The sequence below is a fragment of the Cryptotermes secundus genome, unplaced genomic scaffold (genome assembly GCF_002891405.2).
Source record: "Cryptotermes secundus unplaced genomic scaffold, Csec_1.0 scaffold358, whole genome shotgun sequence".
Lineage (NCBI taxonomy): Eukaryota > Metazoa > Arthropoda > Insecta > Blattodea > Kalotermitidae > Cryptotermes > Cryptotermes secundus.
Window position 1 is genome coordinate 1,742,211 of NW_019721523.1, and position 21,123 is coordinate 1,763,333.

Genomic DNA, 21,123 nt, shown 5'->3' on the forward strand with positions numbered 1-21,123 from the left:
ACAGATCTGCCATTTGTGGCCCAGTACACCTCTTAGATTGGTTAACATCCATTTTTTTGTTGTAGATCATGATTACATTTCTCCTGGTACAGCAGTAATGTTTTCAGTCATTCAAGGGATGATGTGAGCAATTTCAGTTCTGTTGCTCAATTTGCTGAGACAGAAGCATGGCCATTATATACCATGATTTATGTAATAATTCCATTAAACATTAAACATTCAGTTTTATGACATATAACACTTTTTTGCAGGTGCTCCTGTGTTTGCAAGATGGACAGACAAAAAATATTATTCTGGCAGACTAAAAGAGAAAAGCAAGGATGGGCGATGGGTGGTGTTGTTTGATGATGGAAAAGTCAAGTCATTAGTGGAAGATTTTATTATCGTTGTGGACAGATTGTCCAAAGGACAATTAGTGTATGCTTTAGTAGAAGATGAAGATTATATGTCTGGTGTTATTGTAACTGTTCAAAAGTAAGTACCATATTCTTACTTTATACACAGTCTTTCAGAAAGGGTAAACTTGATAATAATAGAAGTTTATCATATTCATTACATCTGTTATGTACACGGCTTATCGCAGTTGCAGAATCTGGATGAAAAACATGCAGTAAAGGGGGAGAGGGGTTATAATAACACTATCATAAGATCACCAGAAACAAATTTATGAACATGCAATTAATCGAGGCTTATATGCACATAAATTGCTCTACCACAGATTTTGACTACATTAAATTCACCTCATAACCTCATTTTTTGACATATTAAAAGTTTTGTGTAGAATTTGTAGGTATATTTATGATCTGTCTCAAATGGTTTATTAGTTTCAGCAGCAAATAACATACCTGTAAGTAAGGCCGCACCATAGCTCAAGCAGTTAGTCGCTGGCTTCCCACGGTGGCAGCCCGGGTTCGATCCCGGTTCTTGTCAAGTGGGATTTGTGGTGGACAAAGTGGCACTGGGGTGGGTTTTCTTTGAGTACTTCAGTTTCCCCTGCCAATCTTCATTCCACCAAATTATCCATCATCATAATCACCCGGGGCAGGCTACAATAGTCCAATCAGTGGACCCAGTTGGACTCCACCCACCCTAAAATAACATAAGTATAGATTTTAGGAGGTTCATGTTTTGGCCTGGTTTTTATGAAACAAGCAATTTCTGCAACACAAGTTGCATTTTTTCAAAGATCCATCGCTACCCAAAATTCCAGGACTGTATAATAGTGTCTCTTGTGTTACATCCACATCAGAAGTTTATTCAGCAACTAGGCTGCCATTAAACTAGAAAGAATAAAGGTGGTGAGTCTTCTGATGGTTTGTTTAGCATACCATGTTTTGTTAAAGTCTACCAGATGGTTCAGAAGTTACTAATGAGGTGGCAGACTCACAGACATGATCATATACTAGTTGCAGCAGTTTGCCACTGAGATTTTGTTTGCTTTCAGCTAGCAGAGCTGCCAGTGGTTGAAAAGATGATGTGGCTTGTCTGACTTTCCACTTGCCATCTTGTATGACACTGCCAGTACTGTGTCTTCTTGTTGAGTTTGTCAAAAAACAGTTCACATTTGGTCCAATGTGATTGTTATTATTTAACATGCTGCCAGTTTAGTCTGAAGTATGTTAATGGTCAGAATCATGAAATTGTTAAGGCTCTTTATGAAGTTATGCAGATAGAAGCAAAAAGAAAAATGAAGACACTGTCACAAAAACCTCATATCTCACTGAAGTGACAGTGGAAGAATTCTCTAATGAATGACAGCAAATCTGAGAGATGTTCGAAGAAGCAGCAAGGATATCAGAAAGGATTATAAAGGAAAGAGAAAGAACAAGGCCCTTTATTTGGAAACTCTGTGAGAAAGCTAAGTTTCCTCATAAATGATATGGCATACCATATGCAGTTTGTATGTTCAAGAAGAAAGTGTCCAAGAAATTACTAATTTCTTTATAAAACTAAAAGGCAGCATTGTTTTTAAAGGAAGTTTCTTAAATCTTCAATTATTAATGTTAATTGCTTGGTTTGCTTCTTTTCTTTGCAGTGTTCGTAGTACTGCTAAAGACTCTCCATGTCATTCCTGTGCGCTTAGAGTTACTTTTTCTATTGAGGTTGTCTTTGGCTGAAGAGTGACATACTAATGAGTTAACATGGCAATGTATGGGTCCTTGATATAGTATTATTGTAATAATGAAACAGTGTTAAGTGAGGACTTACCGCATGGAGGTCATGAATCGAAAATTACTTGACATTATCATCTTGCTTCTCATTCTAGTGCATGAAGTATGCATTTACTGTTCTTAATTTTCAGAAAACCTACTGATATTATGTATTCTGTGGAGCTGGATGATGGCAATTTTGTAGCTGTGCCTCGATCGTCATTGTTTATGACTGAAGACCAAGCCAAGATTCTGAGAGAGAGTGTGTCTATACCAGTACCTACAAAAAGCCCTCATCATAAGGCAGATGTCAGTTTAGGTGAGAATAACTTTGTTTATTGCAGTGATTCTGACCAAATTATGGCATTGGTGGTGAGAAATTTTATTCACATTATGTAGCAAACCATGATACACATTTGCGAAATATGAATAATTTGTATGTGACACTTTTATTCTTTTTACTGTACTGTGAGTGTTCCATATTCAGTCCAATCATTATCCGGTATTGATATAGTATAGTGTCACATGATGGTGACTATGCACTGGGTGTGGTTTCAAGTGGATTTGTTTGGTGCTGATTCCCATGGTTTATGAATGAGCATAACAGTTTATAAATATTCATAAGAGTTTCAGAGTCCATAAGATTGTTCTTGTTGGGATGCCCGGTGCTCTTTTATTAGAGCCTTTGTTACTAGGTTGCAGGCTCATACAAGAACAGTGGCTCACCTGGTAGGTCTGTTTACATCATGTTGATGATCAAAGACATATCACAGTAGGGTTCAAGAAGTTGTTCTAAATAATGACTTTCATGAAAATGACAACAGCTGCCAACAAAGAGACTGTGTTGGCATATCCACCTAATGACAGAAATAGCACAACCTACAGCCAGTGAATACATGCCTTAACCTTTAACGTACGGGCTTTTAAATTGCCTGCAGCTCCCTACGGCCGGAATTTAAATGGCCCTAAGTCTTTAACATTGCAAACTTTCAGAAAAAAATGCATATTTTCCGTTCTATGCAACATCGGAATATGAACTAAAAAGAACCTGAAAGACAATAAAATTTTCTACATATATACAAAAGGGCAAGTTTTACAAATGAAAATCAACTGTGAGTATTTTGTCATGAAATGCAAAANACAAAAGAAAATATGCATGCTAAAAACAGTAAAAAAAAACTCTCTTTTTCAAGATATTCTTGCTCTGGTCTCAATCCTGGAGCAGTTGTATGAGTGTAACTAAATAGGTTACAGGTATTTGCATGAAGATATTCAGTTGAAAAGTACAGATGTTTGTAAAGAGTTTGGTTTTAGTTGCTTATAGTGGCAGCTTCTTTCTCATGGATGATTCGGCATTTCTCCAGTACCTACCAAAAATTACGGAGAACTGAGATTAGGAATAAAGAAGTTTCAGACTTTTGTCAAAAGTTTTGAATAGACAGAAAATGGCATTACATTTGGAATAAATTGTGTTCAAATTAAGTGTCTCAACTTAACTGAAACTACTTGGGAAACATTTTATAATCTTCATACTTTTCATATATTCAGGAATATAATAACACTCATACCAACTCTAGAAATTCTGCCATGAATGTATGTGTGATGGAAAATTATGACCAGACAGCTTATTGCCCCCAAGCATGGCCACTTAATCTCTTTTATGTAATATAACAGATATTTACATCCACCATAACACAGTCATCCTGTGCCAGTTCTTGCCGATGTCATATGTTTCAGAGATGCTCAGTCTCAGAAATGAGCTCCTTTTCCTTGCTGGATAGCTGTAGCCCCCCATCCTCACCCATACTCTTTCACACACACATGCTTTTTCTAATTTTACATTAATTTTACATGTCTATTATTAGTTTTGTGTCATGGACCATATTAGTGAATTATGCTTATTTTTCCTCCATTTCTGCAGGAATCATATTGTATTTGTGTTAGACAAACCTCTGAATTCAGTTTCTTATTTACTCTTTAGACAATGTTTTAGAAGGGAAACGAAGCAGAATTGGCATCAGGGAGATGAAGAATAAATTTGACTCACCTGGTATATCTGGTGAATCAAAGACTGCAGCTAGGAGGAAGGTATCTAGCCCTTCACTGTAAGTACACCTTCCAGTGTTGTATTTTAGCATCCTGTTGCACTGATTTGTATCCATAATGTGTATATATTAACCATCTTTTAGTGCATACAGTTTCACTTGTCACTTCACACTACATGTTTCGGCATCATTCTGCCATCCACAAGTGGCGCGCAGCCACGTAAGAAAGACACATCATAAGACACAGTATATACATAATTAAAACATAAGAATGACAACTCCCATAGTGGTTGAATGGCATTACACACAAGTTTGATATATGACATGTAAGATGATAGATCTTAACAAGTTTTAATATATAAATTTTATTATTGAACAACGACAAACACACATTTTATATCATTTTATAAATGGACACTTGATTTCAGGCAGTGCAGTGGTTTAACATAATTAATACACCTGAGGATGGCAGAATGATGCCAAAACATGTAGTGTGAAGTGACAAGTGAAATTGTATGCACTAAAAGATGGTTAATATATACACATTATGGACTGTTAATTTTGTTATTCAGATATTAAAATAACATGGGATAAATTTACTGTATAAGCAGGATTTGAGGTTCTCACAGTAGTAGTTATGAAGGGGCAAAATGCCATATAGTATGTTGAAAGTCAGTCAACAATTTGGAAGAACATATTGCCTCCATTTTTAAGGTTGAGATCTGCTTGCCACCTCGCTTCATGCAGGTTTCTTGAGCAGGTTATTGTTCTACCCAGAAGATGGAGGCCATGTGTTCCTCCAAAACATCAGCTGACTTTCAGCCGATGACATGATGTTATATCCCAGAGGACAGTGCTCTTCTTACTGCAAAGGTAATGTATGAAGTTTTAAGTGTTATTGCCATATTTATTTTACTATATCACGACTTTGGATGGTTCATTTGGTGTAATGATGGGCTGCAGGCTGGATGGCTGAGGAATTTGGGTTTGAATCCTGGTATGGGAAACAGATTTTCTCTTCTCTGTAGCATCCAAACCAGCTCTGGGGCCCACACAGCTTCCTATCAAATAGGTACCAGGGGCTCTTTTTCTGGAGATAAAGCAGCTGGGTCATGAAACTGACCGCTTACCTCTAGTGCTGAGGTCAAGAATGCATGGATCTATACTTGTACTCCCCCATAGATCTTTATGGTGTAGTGCTTAATTGATTGAGCACAGAGATAAGTTTACTTTACCTTTCCATTATCTTATACCAGAGTTTTGGATATGAAATGATTCTCATCACAGTGAAAAATGTTGATGGGAAAGATAATTTTTTATTTGCGCAGATGAGTTTGGTTTATTAAATATTACAGTAGTATGCAAACTAATGTGAAAATAGACGGCCCGTTCCCAGTAATTTCTGTTCCAGTACCCTTCCACAGTTTCAACCAAGGTTACTGCAAAGGCCCATCATTTAACTGAATATTTGTCATTTGTGTGGTTGGTTGAATGAACAAAATACATGGAACCATGAATTGTTTGGACAGTTGTACAGAAAAATTAGTAATTTTACAGGACTGAAAGTGACACTGGCTCTACAATGGAGGATGTTGATGGTGTGGAACGAGAGAGCATGAGCCGTGAAATCAAATTACGGAAAGTCAAAGGCCAGGGTAGGAGGACTCCTAGGAAGAACTGGTGTAAGCATCAAGGCACCATAGTGATCTGTGTGTAGTGTACCACTTTATGAGATTGACAGAAAATATCCACAATCACTATCTTCTGTCATCTGGGGCTGGTACCGTAGGCCAGTAGTGGCCGCAGTACCAAGTAGACTCAGTTTCACCATTACATAATTAAAGAGCCACGTATCCTGTACTATAATGTATCTTCTTGGTGAATAGTGCTTTCATTTTATAACCTCACTCATACTTTCATGTAAACTTGAGTTTATGCATGGCTTCTGATCTTGAAATATGTCTCTTTGTCTCATACTGCTTTTGGTGGCACTTTGGACAGACTTGTATCTCATGGCTCCTCAATTTGAAACTTATTTCCGTCTCTTCCTTTCTACACTGACGGTGTAATATTGCACAAATGTTGGCATATAATACCTCCTAAAGGACAACCTTCTAAAAGCTTAAAGTGTATAAATCATTTGTATACTTTTGTAGTTGAATTCAAGACACCCCATTTCTTTTAACTGAAAATGCTGAAAGATTGTTGTCTTTCATTTTTATCAGTAGGTATAAATCCTAAAAGTTAAAGGTATTTACGTATCCTATTCCTTGCAAGGATGCCAATAAATATTAAAAAAATCTATTATGTCATTATTTCTATTTGCATTTCTTTAGGCAGCTTTCTGTTTTTGGTAAGGATGTTATTGACATTGTTCAGTTCTCATTTCAGGTACTTTGATAGGTCCTATACCTCCTGAGGGCAGCAAAATTTTTGCTGGAAAATTGTTTCTGTTATCAAGCAGCGATGTGAAACATAAGTATACAAGTAGGGATGATTCAGAAGGTAATTGTCTCGCATTTGTTTCCACGCTCTTTTAACATACCATGTTGTGAAATAGTCTTGGGTGTAAGAGATACATCAGCTACTACTGTCATTGTATGAAGTGTTTTTCATAGTTGTCAGCATTCTGCCATCATATTAGGAGTCTTTGGTTTATTCCTCAGCCAGGAGATTGGCTACTGTGACTGTTTTGTTGTTGTTAGTGGGTTGGGGAGGATTCACTTATTCTTTCATGTATGTGCTGAAATTTAACCTTTTTTGAGGGGGGAATTAGGTGCTTTTTAGGAAAAATGGCTTCTAGCAATAAGATGCTTTAACACCAGAACTAATCCAAAGACCTTAATGATTGAAAGGACGGATATCCGGAAAACATTTAGTACCATATACACAGTCACCAGTTATTACTATAATTAAGTCTTCTCAGGCAATCAAGGAGTTTATTTTGACACTTCGGAGATGTCAAACACCAACACCGCGTTGACACAGCTGATTGTCTGAGAAGACTGTAATGTACGAAGGGGGACCCAAAAATAACCGGAACCGACCTGTTGCGTGCGCATGCTTTGTAGTTACGAGTTGTGCTGGTAGGTGGTGTTGGCTGGGGGTCTCCCGCGACCGTTAGTGAGCTTGCGTCAGTCTGAGTTAAGTGGTTTGTCTGTGGTGCTCTGTTGTGTGCGTTCCTGTTTCAACCCTTTGGCGATTAGTGAGATGGCCGACCAGAAGGAACAAAGAGTGTGCGTGAAATTTTGCTACCCGTAGCACCAAGACTCATCGCCAGTCACAATTCTTTTAAGAAATTCTGGATCGTTCTGCACTTCACTCTTCAAGTCGCGGCAAACATTCACGCNTTGCGGGAGACCCCCAGCTAACACCACCTAGCAGCACAACTCGTAACTACAAAGCATGCGCGCGTAACAGGTTGGTTCCGGTTATTTTTGGGTCCCCCCTCGTATACTGTCTATAAATGCTTGTACTAATATAAACCCTCACATTTATCTTTATTGAACCACATTGTTTGCTAAGAGGTGCTCTTTCTGCAAACTAAATCATGGTCACTACTGATTCATGACTCACTGTCATTTTCATCACAGTTCTCTGCATCCAGGTCAAATCACACTCTGCAAGTTATCATTTGTTTACTCCTACATATAAATCATCAGTATATACTCAGTTGGTTATCTAGAAGAGAAAGCACTAAGAGCTCAGTCAGTGAAATAAAGGATATCCGTTACTTACTTACTTACTTACTTACTTATGGAGCTGAGCCCTTCTTGAGGAGCTGCCAATTCTGCAGCTACTCAAGAATTTCCCAGCATTTTATGGAACCCGAAGGTTCATCACCGTGTTCACAAGAGCCCTCCACTAGTCCCTATCCTGAGCCAGATTTATCAAATCCATACCATCCCATCTTATCTCTCTAAGATCCATTCTAATATTGTCCACCCACCTATGCCTTGGTCTTCCCTGTGGTCTCTTTCCTTCTGGCTTTCCCATCAATATCCTATACGCATTCGTCTCCCCCATTTGTGCTACATGACCTGCCCACCTCATCCTCCTCGCCATGATCATTCTAATTATACTTGGAGAAGAGTACAAGTTATGAAGCTCCTCATTATGCAATTTTCTCCAACCTCCTGTGATTTCATCTCTCTTTGGTCCAAATATTCTCCTCAACACCCTGTTCTCAAACACCTAAAGGATATCCATTACCGAAAAATATTTTTAAATTTTAGAGGAACGTAATGCACATCAGTAGATACTTTTGCATGTGTAGGCCTTATTCTGTTAAATACTTCATCTACATCATCCATTACACATTATTATTATGTTGCTGACTGGTTAGCTTCTGTCTGGTACTGTGTGTGGGTTAATGACTATTTTATATCTTGGGATAACAGTTTAGTTTGACAACTATAATTTGCAACATTAAAATTAATAATGATTGAAGTTTATTTGCTGTAAGACTTCTAACGTTAGTAGTAGTCATATTTTATTAGCTCTTTTTGTCAGAGACTTCATTTTATGAGAATGCCAGCCCAAAATAAATAACTTTGTCTAAAGGAAAGAATTATGTCAGTAAATTAGCAGGCTCTTGTGGATTCAATAATAGTTTTCATAAAGGTAGGAAATTTCTTGACCAGCTGAGTGACTGTTAACCCTCATGCTCTGCTGTATGAAGTTAGGTAGTTGTTAATTTTTAATTTGAAGTATCTGAAAAGTGTGTAGAAATGTAAACAGTGAGCATTCATATGTTTCAGTTTAAGCAACTACCCATAATTGTTTAAAAAAATGTTTTAAGGTAAATATGTAAGCAGCCTCATTTTGAAAATTCACCCTGTAGCTGACCATGCAAGTGGATTTAGTGCAGGATTAATTACTCTGCCAAATATTTTACATAATATTATCATTCATGTTTTCAATTAACTATGGCTAGTTTATTCCTTGAATGCACTATGTAACCATAACTAACTTATTATTTGTTACAAACTAATTATAATCTAATTGGACCAAGACAAGAATAAGGTATAAGGTATTAGACCTGCAGGTTTCAGTTGGAGAGACAAATGCAAACACAAACAAAGTATCATCTTGTAATTTATATGGATCATAGCTAAAACAACAACACAGACCAAGTCGTCTGGCAGTACTGGAGAGTTTGCAATTTCAGACTGACACCATAGTGATAAAGGGTTTCTGTCTAATATGTGTAGTGTTTGAATTTCTACAAAATTAAAGCAATAACTGCCACTAAAAGCCATATGTCATTCTTTTCTCATATATACTTCACCATGGATGGTTTGCTTCATTCAGTCAATGCATATGTCTTAATAATTTCCTATAATAAAGTTTTGCTGATCTTATTATATCTTGCTAGGATATTTTATGATGATCCACTATCATTTCATGTTTCCATATTCTTGGTCATTAATGAGATGGCAGTAAAGAGATTTTCCCACAACAGTTCTGCTAAAATCTTTTGTTTAAATTTGTATACAGACAGAGTTATAATGAGTAAATATCAAAACAACCCAGCTGAGTAAGTGTGTGTCAAATTTCTGTGGCCTACATTTCTTTAAGGACCATTCCAGCATTTCATTTACACCTTCAGAGATTCTGTGTTCAAGTAATTGAACATTCAAAAACAAAATTGTGTTCTAATTTCTGAATGGTGTTTTGAGAGTCTTGTCATATAACAGATAAAAGCTTATTTTAACTGTCTGCTTTTTTTAGTCCTAGTTCATTGGATGAAGGGAGATGTGTAAATAAATTACACCAAAAATTTGTTATGAAGGGTGATTTTTGAAACCCTAACAGTACTGTGTCCTAGCAAACAACATTTTTTTTGACAAAAGAAGAACGTGTATCTATTTCAAGAGAATTTATAAAAGATGATCATCTCAGTAAGAAAAAGGTTCATAACTATTATGTTAAAAAAGGAACAAGGTCATTTAATTTTTCACATGTAGTTAAACACATATGCAGAATTGCCTGCAGTTTATACTGTTTTATTATTTCTCCTTGTATTTTAATTTCTATGCCCTTCTGGAATTGACTTCCTTCTTTCAAACTTTCTTTCAGGAACGGATACTCAGGGTACAGACTATGATGAAGATTCCCATAAGATTGTGTTTAGTAAATCATACTTAACTGAACAAATAACAGCTGGAAGTGGAAAATTGTGTGATAGTTTTGAAGACATTCCATTAGACAAGTATGATTCATGCTATCTGATAACTGACAGACCAAGTCAAACGGCAAAGTACATCCTCTGCCTTGCTTATGGAATTCAAATTGTTTCTTATACGTGGATCATTGAATGCTGTATGGTAAGTGGCTTTGGAAAAAGAAGGTAAATCTGTCCCTTTCATAGGCCGTGGAAGCCTATAGGGTTGTGAGATGTCGATTCCACTAGACAGTCAGCTCACAGATGGCAGTGAGGTTGTCAGCCTTATGCGTTGGCTGCCCTTTACCCCCCTCCAGGAAGATTGCTGGTACTCATTTCTGTTAGAGGCAAAGTCGACCCAAGGACCATAGTGCAGCTGGAAGGATTAAGTAAATTGAAAATAACCAGTGACCTCATCGGGAATCGAACCTGCAACCTTCTGGCTTGTAGTATAATGCCTCAAGCAACTACAGTACCTGATATTGAAAATACAGACTTAAACATAATTGGATGTACAGTTCTACATGTTTATAGCAGTGAAGTATATAATTTTCTTAGGATAATGTCGCATGCATACATACACACATACACATGTGCGTACACACATGCTTTAGAGCTATCTACTTCTTCAGAGAAGAAGAGTGAACACATTCTCACAAGCTCATTAGGGAAATGCAGATGAAGGCAGATATAGCCTCCAAAATGCTGTGTCTGCATGCATGTTCATTCACAGACCATGAGCATCAAGAAAACTATCACATAAGAATAAACTAAATGTTAAAGAAAAGAATNTCTGATGATGGCTCCGTGGTGAGCCGAAACATGTAAGGCAGGTGGTGACGAGGTGGAAAACTTATAAAAGTGTCACATTTGACGGAAGGAACTTGATTGTTAGTGCCTTAAGTGTTAACATTTTTGGTTATAAAAAGTGCAGAAAAATAAATTGCTGCATTTGTAATGGCAGAGGTTTGTACAGTTAAAGTTGAAAGAAAGATTTATATTGAATTGTAGTTTTCAGAAATATGAATAGTTAACACTAGTAGTGGGCTGCATTATTTAACATACGAGTAGTTCTTTTGACAGCTGTAGGTGATGGGCTACATGAATTAACACATTTATGAATGCAGCTGGGTTAATAATAATATGCTTTGCTATTTGTTCATGTGGGTCACTGTCACTCTTCAGATACAACTAGAAAACAAATTAAGTTATCACACTGTGATTACCTTCCACTTGAGAGGCAGTTCACATGATTGGTCTGAGATTTCTTGATCTAACCTCCATAAAGGAATATAAATGTAGTGTTTTGTGTTAGTGTGACTGAGGTAAGAAGAATAGTGAAAGTCATTCCACAGTTTGTCTTTTCCAATATATTTGCAGGAGAACATTTGTAAACCAGTTACAAATCATCTTCTGCCAGCTGGTTGGTCACTAGAAAAACGAGATTTCATTACAAAAGTGAAGAGGCATCCATTGCTTTCTATGAAAATTGGAGTAGTCAGTGATACAAAATATTTTCTGAAGTTCTGGGAACTAGTGTTAAAAGGAGCAGGTGCAAGTGTGTTTGGTATTACTCAGGAAACAAGTAAGTTCTGTACTTTTCACTGTTCTTGGGTTGTTACACCTGTAAGATAAAATTGTCCACGTGTTGAATTAAGAGCCATGCAATGAAGATGTGCAGTGGTTAGCTTCATACTCAAGCTGCTTTACACCCAGGGAGAGAGTCCTCAGTTTTGGTGCATTGGCACATAAGTTCATGCTACTGCCAGAAATTGAATCCTGGTCATCAAGCTTATTAACTGAGCTTTCATAGTAGTCTCCAGTTTGTCACTGATGCATTTCTACATATGATGGCATGATGTAGGGGGGGAGTTACTCAGTTGGCAGCACTTGTCGCTCAGAAAGATGATTTCTCTGCCAGTGATGTTTACAGCAAAACATTGCAGATTGAAATGAAGTAAGCAGGAGAGTACCTGTTATTTGATTTATTTGTGTGTAATGATTATTTTGTTTGTTAGAAAGCATTGAATTATGAAATTGTTTTGCTGAATGTGTGTTCATTCCATACTCATAACTTCTTGTACATGGATTCTGAAGGGTTTTGATGATGGTGTATAACACTTGGGATTACTGGGTTCTTGGGGACTTTGTTCATTGTCTTCCACCCCCTCCTCTGAGGATGGAAATAGTTCCAATTTCTGAAGTGATGTGTTCTTTAGTATACCAGACAATTGGCAAAGTCCAAAAACTCAGTAATCCCAAACTTTTTGCACATTTACCTTTTGATGTATGATCAATTACACATCTTTATATAGTTAAACCTTCCATTTACTTGATATGGCTGTACAGAAAGTGTAGTGGGAAAGCCAGAAGGAAAGGGACCACTAGGAAGACCAAGATGTAGGTGGGTAGATAATATAAAAATGGATCTTAAGAGAGGTAAGGTGGAGCAATATGGACTGGATTGATCTGGCCCAGGATAGGAACCAGTGGAGAGCTCTTATGAACAAGGTAATGATCCTTAGTGTTCCATAAAGTTTTTGTAATGATCTTGAGTGACTGCACAACTGGCAGCTTCTCAAGAAGGGCTCAACTCCTTGAAGTTAGTTAGGTAGGTAATACAGAAAATGTTTCAGCACCATGGACCAGGACATTGTACTTTTGATTTTTCTCTTTCTGTCATTGCAATTTCTAATTGTTAACGAGAAATAAACATTGCAGAGAGTCTATTTGAAACTCGGGTACACAAAACAGCATGGGTCTTGAGAGATTTCACAATTGAAGATGATTCCTCAGTAATTTCTGAGTACTTGAAGTACATCAAAATAATTAATATTGATACCATGATAGAAAACTTTTCTTACATAGTGTTCTCATGTTTTCAGAATTAAAAAGTCCTGATCCTAGTAACATGTAAGATCACCATACTTGTTTCAGTGCTTGGAAGCATAAAGGTTATAAGTAGATATTTAATTTATACCTAATGTATACTATGATACTGGTTCAAAAAAAATCTATTTGCATGTTCAGACCCCTCAAGGAGTTCAGAAGGGCCATAGATTTGGACTGAATGAAATACTAACACCACAGTGATGCAGTGATTCCAGCAGCATCCCAGGAGATTCGTTAGCTGATGAATCAGTGGGATACCTACCTCATTGCCCATGAGGATTGTTTTTAACAGTACTCCTTTGCTCAGAACAGTCCTCAAACAGGTTTCCTTTGAACAAGCGTCATATATTTAGAGCCGTTTATGATTAATAGATACCAAAAGCTGACTCACCAGTCTGAATAACAAGAGTCTTTTTCTCTGCCTGCAGGTGTAAAAGAATTAGGAGGTCTAGAAGTGGTGGTCTCCAACCGTTCTTGTCCAGTTGATATTCAGGAACAGTTAAGGGAAGCGGGAAAACATCTTGTGTCTACAGAATGGATTGTACAGTGTCTTATAAATGGGACCACATGCCCCTTCACATGACGTCTCTATCACATGGGATAGGGTGTAAATGGAGTGACTGGACTGCAGCATTAGTACAAAATGACACATGTAATAGTAGCACACATCTGTGAAGCCAGCTTGTTCTGAGGATGAACTGAAATTATATTTCTTAGCAGATAGTATCAGTTCCGTTTTATTACTTTTATTGAGTAAAACTGTGTGTGTGTAGTTTGGAACATTGTCCATTGTAATTGTAATTGAATGATGTTTCAGAACGAGAATGTACACTTCATATTCAGCTGGTACATTTCAGTACATTTTTTATTTATTTATTCTCTGTTCTGTATTTACAGATTTGTACATTACAGGAAAAATAAATGCTCTTCTTGAAAGTTTGTCTTGTGATTAGTGTGCATATTTTTCCTTATGTGGATCTGGTTTGAGACTTGGTTTTTTCAGTGTCTGATATACAGTGGACAGTTTTATATTTTGTATTTTCTTTGTAATAATATCCTTTTCAGTGCATGGGTAATATATACATTATATGCTAATTTCTTGCTGACTCTGTATTTTATGTCTGTAGTGATCTCCTTAGTGGACATGCAGATTGGTAAGGACATTGCAGGGATAACTGCTATAATTTTGGGCTTATTAAACACCACTTTTTACAAGATCTACATTATCCATCCTAATAATATTCCCAATGTATTTCAGCTGGGTAGTTCTGGTTATATTGATCATTTATGCGATTAAGATTTGAATGCAAGTTTTCATTGTAACTTTTCTACTGCTGTCTTACTTTTCTTTATACAGCACCTCTTTTTGAAAAATAAAAAGGCAGTTTACATCTCCTTTGGTCAGGATCAAGTATTCAGGAGAGTGTATATCAGAACAAAATTTAAACAATTAACAAAAACATGATGAAAACTTATTTGTAACTTACAGATGTATCTGGAATTGTGTGAGTTGTCAGTTAATGATGTGTAACAAACAGATCACAGTTGTAACTCAGAATGTAATATGGAGGGCTGTCTCAGGTGTTTTTCAGCATATTTCCTAAAAAATTTTGCATATTGGGAAAGTTTTACATATGCACATAAAACCAAAAATATTTTATTTACATAAGCAAATAAAGAATTTGATCAAATTTCTGTTTTTTAAGTTTTGCAGACTGTAACATAACATGTATTTTCCATTACTGATGTTGTTCCTAGATTGATTAGTGACAAGAAATTAAGATTTTCTCAAGTTTACCGTAGAGGAGCAGAATGAAGTCCTGGTACTCAAGAAACTGAAAATGTTAGGAGCCATTGTAATATATACTGCTCTCAGGTATCAGCTTTCCTTTATCCTTCTTGGAGTTGTTTCAGCATGGTCAAGTATGTATAGGACGCTTTCATTAGCTGTAAAATGATTTAAATCTTCAGTAAGTTGTCAATATTGGAACTCTTCTTGTGTTACTGAACTTGATTAGTACATGTATTCAAATACATTAAATATAGGCGATTCATTAATTGATTTGTGCAGGGATAGGTAACGTATATTGAATTGAAAAGTGTAGAACCTAAGTACTAATTTATTATTCATGAAATCAAAACCCGTAACTCCACCGAACTCAGCCCTTCTTAAGCAGCTAATAGATGTTTAGGTAGCAAATAAGTCCCCCACCTTTTATGGATCTCGCTATCCTATTCGCAAGAGCCTGCCAGGCGACCTATGGAGGCTAATTTAAGTCTTAAAGCTGTTTAGCATTTTTCATGTGAAGAAACTGCTCATTTTAATCATTATTTACTAGAAAGCAAATTGAAAGTTAATCATCTCATAGTTACAGCTTAATATTATTTGGGAATAAAATCGACTTTTCCTACATCCTGTTTTTGATTAATGACACGTTACAAGAAAATGAACTGGACAAAATTGTAAGCACAAATTATAGGTTAGTATGGGAATGGCTGCCATAATGATATCCAACATACTATGTTGCTTCTAGGCTTCATTATGCAAACGTAGCATACATAGGTCTGGATCCTCTCAATATACAATTCGATAACCTTTTTAAACACTGTTCATGTTGCAGAAGAGTGCAATCATGAAAAGCTACTGACAAATTTAGTCGAGAGCAGAGGAATATAACGATTTTTATTTACAAAGTATAACGGACCGCTGTATGTGGAGGTCATGTCTACATGTGACCCAGTATCAGCTCTTAAACCGTTGGACAAATATGTTTAAAATTCGATATTCAAGACCTCTAAAAGGTCATGCAATTCCAGTTTTGATCCATAACAAAACCTACTTTACATAAGATCATAAATGAACTGTTACCATGAACTGTTAATCATATTTTTATGAAAATGGATATGATAGTTTTGTGTTCAAAGTTAGGTGGTCACTTTGATTCTTTTAGTCAGACTGGCTAATTGCAGTGCATAATTAACATAAATATGCATGAATGAACTTTTCACATATATCATAATAGTTAATCATAGTTCACTGAAATTCAGTGGATAACGTCAGATTATCTGGCTACAAAGTCTGTGCAGGGTCATGAACAAACTGTTTCCTGTTAATTAAATCGTGGGATTCCATATGAGATCCATACATGACGTTAATCAGCCACTTTGATTTGTATCAGTACTGACCGGTACTGACCAGTTATAAAGACTACATTGTGGGAGTCATAGATAAACCTGTTATTGTATAACATAAACCTTTAACCAGTGTTTCGTTAAGTTCTGTGTGAGAAGCATTTGTATGCCATTAGACAATTGCTTTCGATTTTTAGATTTCTAGGACTGAATCCCGTAAACCATTTGACAGATTCTGCTGTAATTTGATGTTCTGCATTGTGCTATTTAAATGTGAATTTTGCTACTTTCATATTTTGTATCTTGCTGATATGCCATTTGTAAAGCTACCGAAAATAAGCTTACTAAACTGCAAAGAACCCCGTTGGGTATTTCATATACAAATTATGGAATACACCCTTTCCAGTCGTGTCTGCCACTGGCTTAATTGCGTCCGGAACACTCCTACGATTCCTTTTAGCTTTCCGATTTCTTGTTAACGCGATTTCAGTTTCTCATTCTATGCCGGAGTCCCCATATCACAAACGGGCATAATATTCTACTTAAGGAGCATTACCTCTGCAAACAGTGGCATGGACAAGAGTCCGAACTGCCCTGTTCTGAGGGCGACAGGTTTCTGTGCCCGCATGATGATCATCTGTACTTGCCGCTTCACGTCCGGTGACATGTTGTACCATCCGCTCTCATATGCTGCGTTGTGCAACTCTTCGCTCTGCAATCATGTCCTCAGCTTGTCAATTCAGAACGCTTTCTCAAAGAAAGGTAATATCTTGTAATACAGAGATCGTACCATATATGAAGTAGCATCATAACTTACTTCCATATTTTATTAATAAATTAGCTGATTGTTTATTTTAATCACAAATGTGATTTACAAGATTCTTAAATCTGTATGGTGTGCTTCATGGAATGTTTATTAAATGTGAACTTGACATTTTTATGACTTTAAGTTCGGAGAGGAAGATAGTCTATTAGGCGACTGACACTGTACCGGTATATTTATTCGCAAACAACCTTTGTAGTTTTATGAATGTTCCGGTCATAAATGCATTCTTTACTGATATTGCAATAACGAAAGTCACTTCACTCCATAACCAATTTTCTCAAGCACTTTATAGGTCTTACTAAATTCCATGGCAGAAGTACGAAATCTTGACGCTGGATCTACATTTTGCTATGAAATGCAGGCTGCTAAAAAGCGTGAGATACTGCCTTTCTTTTAACAGAACACCAAATTCTTAAGGTAATTTTTATTTAGCATGATAATGTAACACGACGACTCGCGAATTTTTTGTGAGGAAGGTCCATGAAATACTTTGCTTCACGAAATTTCTTTTGAGTTGAAATTATAAAATCAATGCAACTTCTAACGAAACGCTTTTATAAGATGATAGGAATCATATGCTGACAACTTGAACAGTTAAGAATATAAGTAATTATAATGTTAAATTGCCTTAAATGCATTCGTTTCTGAAAATATTTCGGCTTAACTTACGTCACCGTTACCTTGGGCGCTGAACCTGATTTAGCGTCGGTTTCTTATCAAAGCCCCCCGTCGTATTCATTATCGGGTTTGGGAATACATTCGTGTTTGTGAGCCTTCATATTCTGGTTTTTTCATAGCCTATAAGATTTTCATAATCATATCCTGTTTTGTCAGTATATCGGCGTGAAGTTGGTGGTCAGAGATGTTATCTCTGAGTTGCGCCCCAATTTTCGTATTACATCAGAAATGGATTGTAGAATTCCGTCATTCTGAACATATGTGCAAAAGCATCTTGTCACTGCTACATTTCGGAGTCTATAAGGGCTTCTTACGTGACTGATTTTCCGATTATTTAATAGGCTAGGTTTAAATGAATCATATTATTCTTGGCTAGATTAAGTTGCTCTGTCAGGTAAGGTATGTTCAGTTTCGTTTCGAGTATTAATCCTTGTACATAAGGCGAAACCATGTGCTCAGGATCGATCTGTTTGTTTTTAATGTAACATTCTAAGGGATGCAATATTCGGAGAGTACTTGATATTACCCCGAATGTCAAGCCAACACTCTGCTTGTTACACGATCTGAAAGTTTCTTACATACAAAATAATTTTGTTTTGACGCCATCAGGTTCGTAACATCTGTGCGGAAGTCGTAGATAGATATTGAGTACTAAATTTGTGAGAGAGAAAAAAAACCGAGACATGAGCAGCAGACATTAAAATAATTTCTAAATGAAAATATAACAACCGTGAAACTATCCTACTTAGAAAGGCCATACGTGGTGATGGTGTTCCTTAAGAATATGTATATACATACACACCTCTGTAATGAGACTGGAACCAAACCAGCAGAAAAGCCCCAGTTCAAACACAGCAGTGAAGAGATGAGTCAACATTTGGAAAAACTTGATATTCGGTGGCATCTGCGTGAAGTAGAAGATAATCTGTGAACTGGATTGCTATTAAATAAATCTCATGAGCTCACAAAGTCCGAATCTCATTCGTGAAAAAATAAAATCATTTGTTCATTTAACAATTCATGCATTCATTGAAGCACTGCTCAGTAAAGAAACTTCTTCATATGAAACTTACCAGACAATTATAAATTATAAAAGACAAGTCCGTCCAGTGTGACTATTTCCGTTTTCTCACTTTATGATTCACTAGCCTTACATGTTTCGATCCATTTGGATCATCTTCAGAGGCACCAAACACTTTTTAGAAACCACTATCACAACAGTTGTCATATCAATTACACGTGTATTGCCAATTACACAATGTTCCATCTATCAGTCACAGCAGCCTTTCTGGTTGTAGAAATACTTAAAGTTCTAAAAACTTTGTTCAAAATTAAAATTACTTACCAGAATTAGTTGGAATCCCAACATACACATAATCAGCGATGCAGTGAGGAGCTCCATGAACATTAGCGGACTCAATATAGTGTTCAGGTCATCAGCGTACCTGAGGACACATAAATTTATGTAGACCTGACACTTTATCTCGTTACATTTATTATTTAAATATTACAGTAAAAATTTGATTCGCAGTGAAGTCCAGGAAGAATACATTCTGGAAATGTATTGTCAGTTATTGAATTCAATAATTTGTCTGTCTTCCAAGGGACTAAAAGTTACAGCCCTGTCTGCTTGGTACACACAGTGGTTGGCCCAAACTCAGTTAACTAGTTAGTCAAATGCACACTGAAGTACGTTTGAAATTTCTTTATTACTTCCTGCATTAAGTAAATCATAATGAGATCTCCATGTTTAATGCACAACTTAAACGCTGTGACATCATTCTACAAATTGACTTTCAGGTTTAAATCTGAACATTACCGTTAATACGAGAGAATGTTTTAGGTTAACTGACTTTTGGGCCACTCTGAATGTTTGTTTAAGCCTTAAGTCCACGAATTAATTAATATTGAAGACTAAAATAGGCATTTCTGGTTAAAAAGAACACTTTAATTGAATATATGTACAAAATCTGGTATCAAAGATTTTATTAGACTGTATGACTTGCGAAGCTTATGTGCAAGTGCTTGACACTTGCTAAAGGAGAGAGAAAAATCACGAAACAGCTAAGGCCCCTTCCTATATACAGTATATTATATTTTCCAAACATCCACTACATTACATCATATGTTGTACAAGTATACATTTCATTGTACACTTTCCACAGATTGAATATTGGCAAAAAAAATTCTAAACGCTTGAATACTCGTATATCGGGATTTTTCGTTCTCTCAACATTGACGGGGCGCATATTATTCAAATTCATTGTGCTTCTAGGGCTGCCATAAATAATATTGGAGAAAGAGGTCTGAACTCTCATACGAGTATCTGGTTTTCCACATTACGGCAGAACACAGTCTGATAGATGGTTATTCTGAAAACGGAGGCTTTATATTTCTTCGAAACTTCAATACACACACACTACATTCTATGGGGCCATTACCTGGAAGGCCACACTATGGATTTTTATAGCCGCAAAAACCTCAAATCTTAGGTTTCACCTGTTTTATGTAACACAAGGTAACGGTTTTGGGATTCATCCCGTAAGAACAATGCGTACAATGTGTGTTACGTTTTTAGAAAATAAACTCGCACTGCGAAAATGAGAAGAGTGAATCAGCGTGTTTTCAGATTTTGTTTATGAACAATGGTCGGAAAATATAGAAATGATTTTGATCTCATAATTTAATACTGAGGTCAACTGGCTTTGATGAATAAGGTTAGTTCTGGATACAGCATCAGGCAAGCGAAGAATATGGTATGCTTCCTCTTTTTGAAAGTTATGAACACGGATGAAGAAGCTACTGGAAAAACGTTGGTCGAGTAGATTTCTTGCGAACAAGTGTTCTGGAAAAGTGGAAGGAACCTCAAAATTCTAATAAGATCCTGTGCGTCAGCTGATGGACATAATGTGTGGTACGTCAAGAGTTTGTTTCTTGTAGGCCAGGAAACCCCTAAGTACCGCAGATCGATGCTGAATGATGATGATTCAGAATCTTGCGCTTTTCCGTCTGTTATTTTCTATACATATTAAGTCTATAATCATATCTGTTGTTGTGCATGTGTGTGAAACTTGGTCCATTGAAGCTTGAAGAAATGGGGCGGTAGTTCAGATTATGTTCTCCTAGGTAAAGAGAAGATGGGGACAGTGTGTTTCTCCTGAGTGTCGGTAAAGTAGGGATGGGACAGTGTGTTTCTCCGGAGTGTCGGTAAAGTGAGGATGGGACAGTGTGTTT

The 21,123-nt window shown here is 36.6% G+C and overlaps 2 protein-coding genes across 8 annotated transcripts in view; one reads left to right on the top strand and one right to left on the bottom strand.

Annotated features, from left to right (window-relative positions):
- The window catches only part of LOC111875480 (TP53-binding protein 1), a 41,033-nt gene extending 26,168 nt beyond the window's left edge, over positions 1–14,865 (top strand). For 4 of the 7 annotated variants that reach the window (XM_023871771.2, XM_023871768.2, XM_023871767.2 and 1 more), the window contains 8 exons: positions 252–474; positions 2,303–2,469; positions 4,132–4,255; positions 5,753–5,877; positions 6,587–6,700; positions 10,277–10,524; positions 11,742–11,946; positions 13,682–14,865. In XM_023871771.2, coding sequence (XP_023727539.1) covers positions 252–474; positions 2,303–2,469; positions 4,132–4,255; positions 5,753–5,877; positions 6,587–6,700; positions 10,277–10,524; positions 11,742–11,946; positions 13,682–13,836 — 1,361 coding nt within the window. In that variant the 3' untranslated portion in view covers positions 13,837–14,865. Of the gene's footprint in view, positions 1–251; positions 475–2,302; positions 2,470–4,131; positions 4,256–5,741; positions 5,878–6,586; positions 6,701–10,276; positions 10,525–11,741; positions 11,947–13,681 lie in introns of those variants that run through there. The other 3 variants (XR_002844735.2, XR_002844734.2, XM_023871772.2) reach the window with 3 other exon arrangements.
- Positions 14,866–14,990: 125 nt separating this feature from the next.
- The window catches only part of LOC117283189 (odorant receptor Or2-like), an 8,418-nt gene continuing 2,285 nt past the window's right edge, over positions 14,991–21,123 (bottom strand). The window contains exons 2-5 of the mRNA XM_033755835.1: positions 19,235–19,334; positions 18,692–18,793; positions 16,942–17,097; positions 14,991–15,200 (exon numbers count right to left, since the gene is read on the bottom strand). Coding sequence (XP_033611726.1) covers positions 15,144–15,200; positions 16,942–17,097; positions 18,692–18,793; positions 19,235–19,334 — 415 coding nt within the window. The 3' untranslated portion in view covers positions 14,991–15,143. The remainder of the gene's footprint in view (positions 15,201–16,941; positions 17,098–18,691; positions 18,794–19,234; positions 19,335–21,123) is intronic.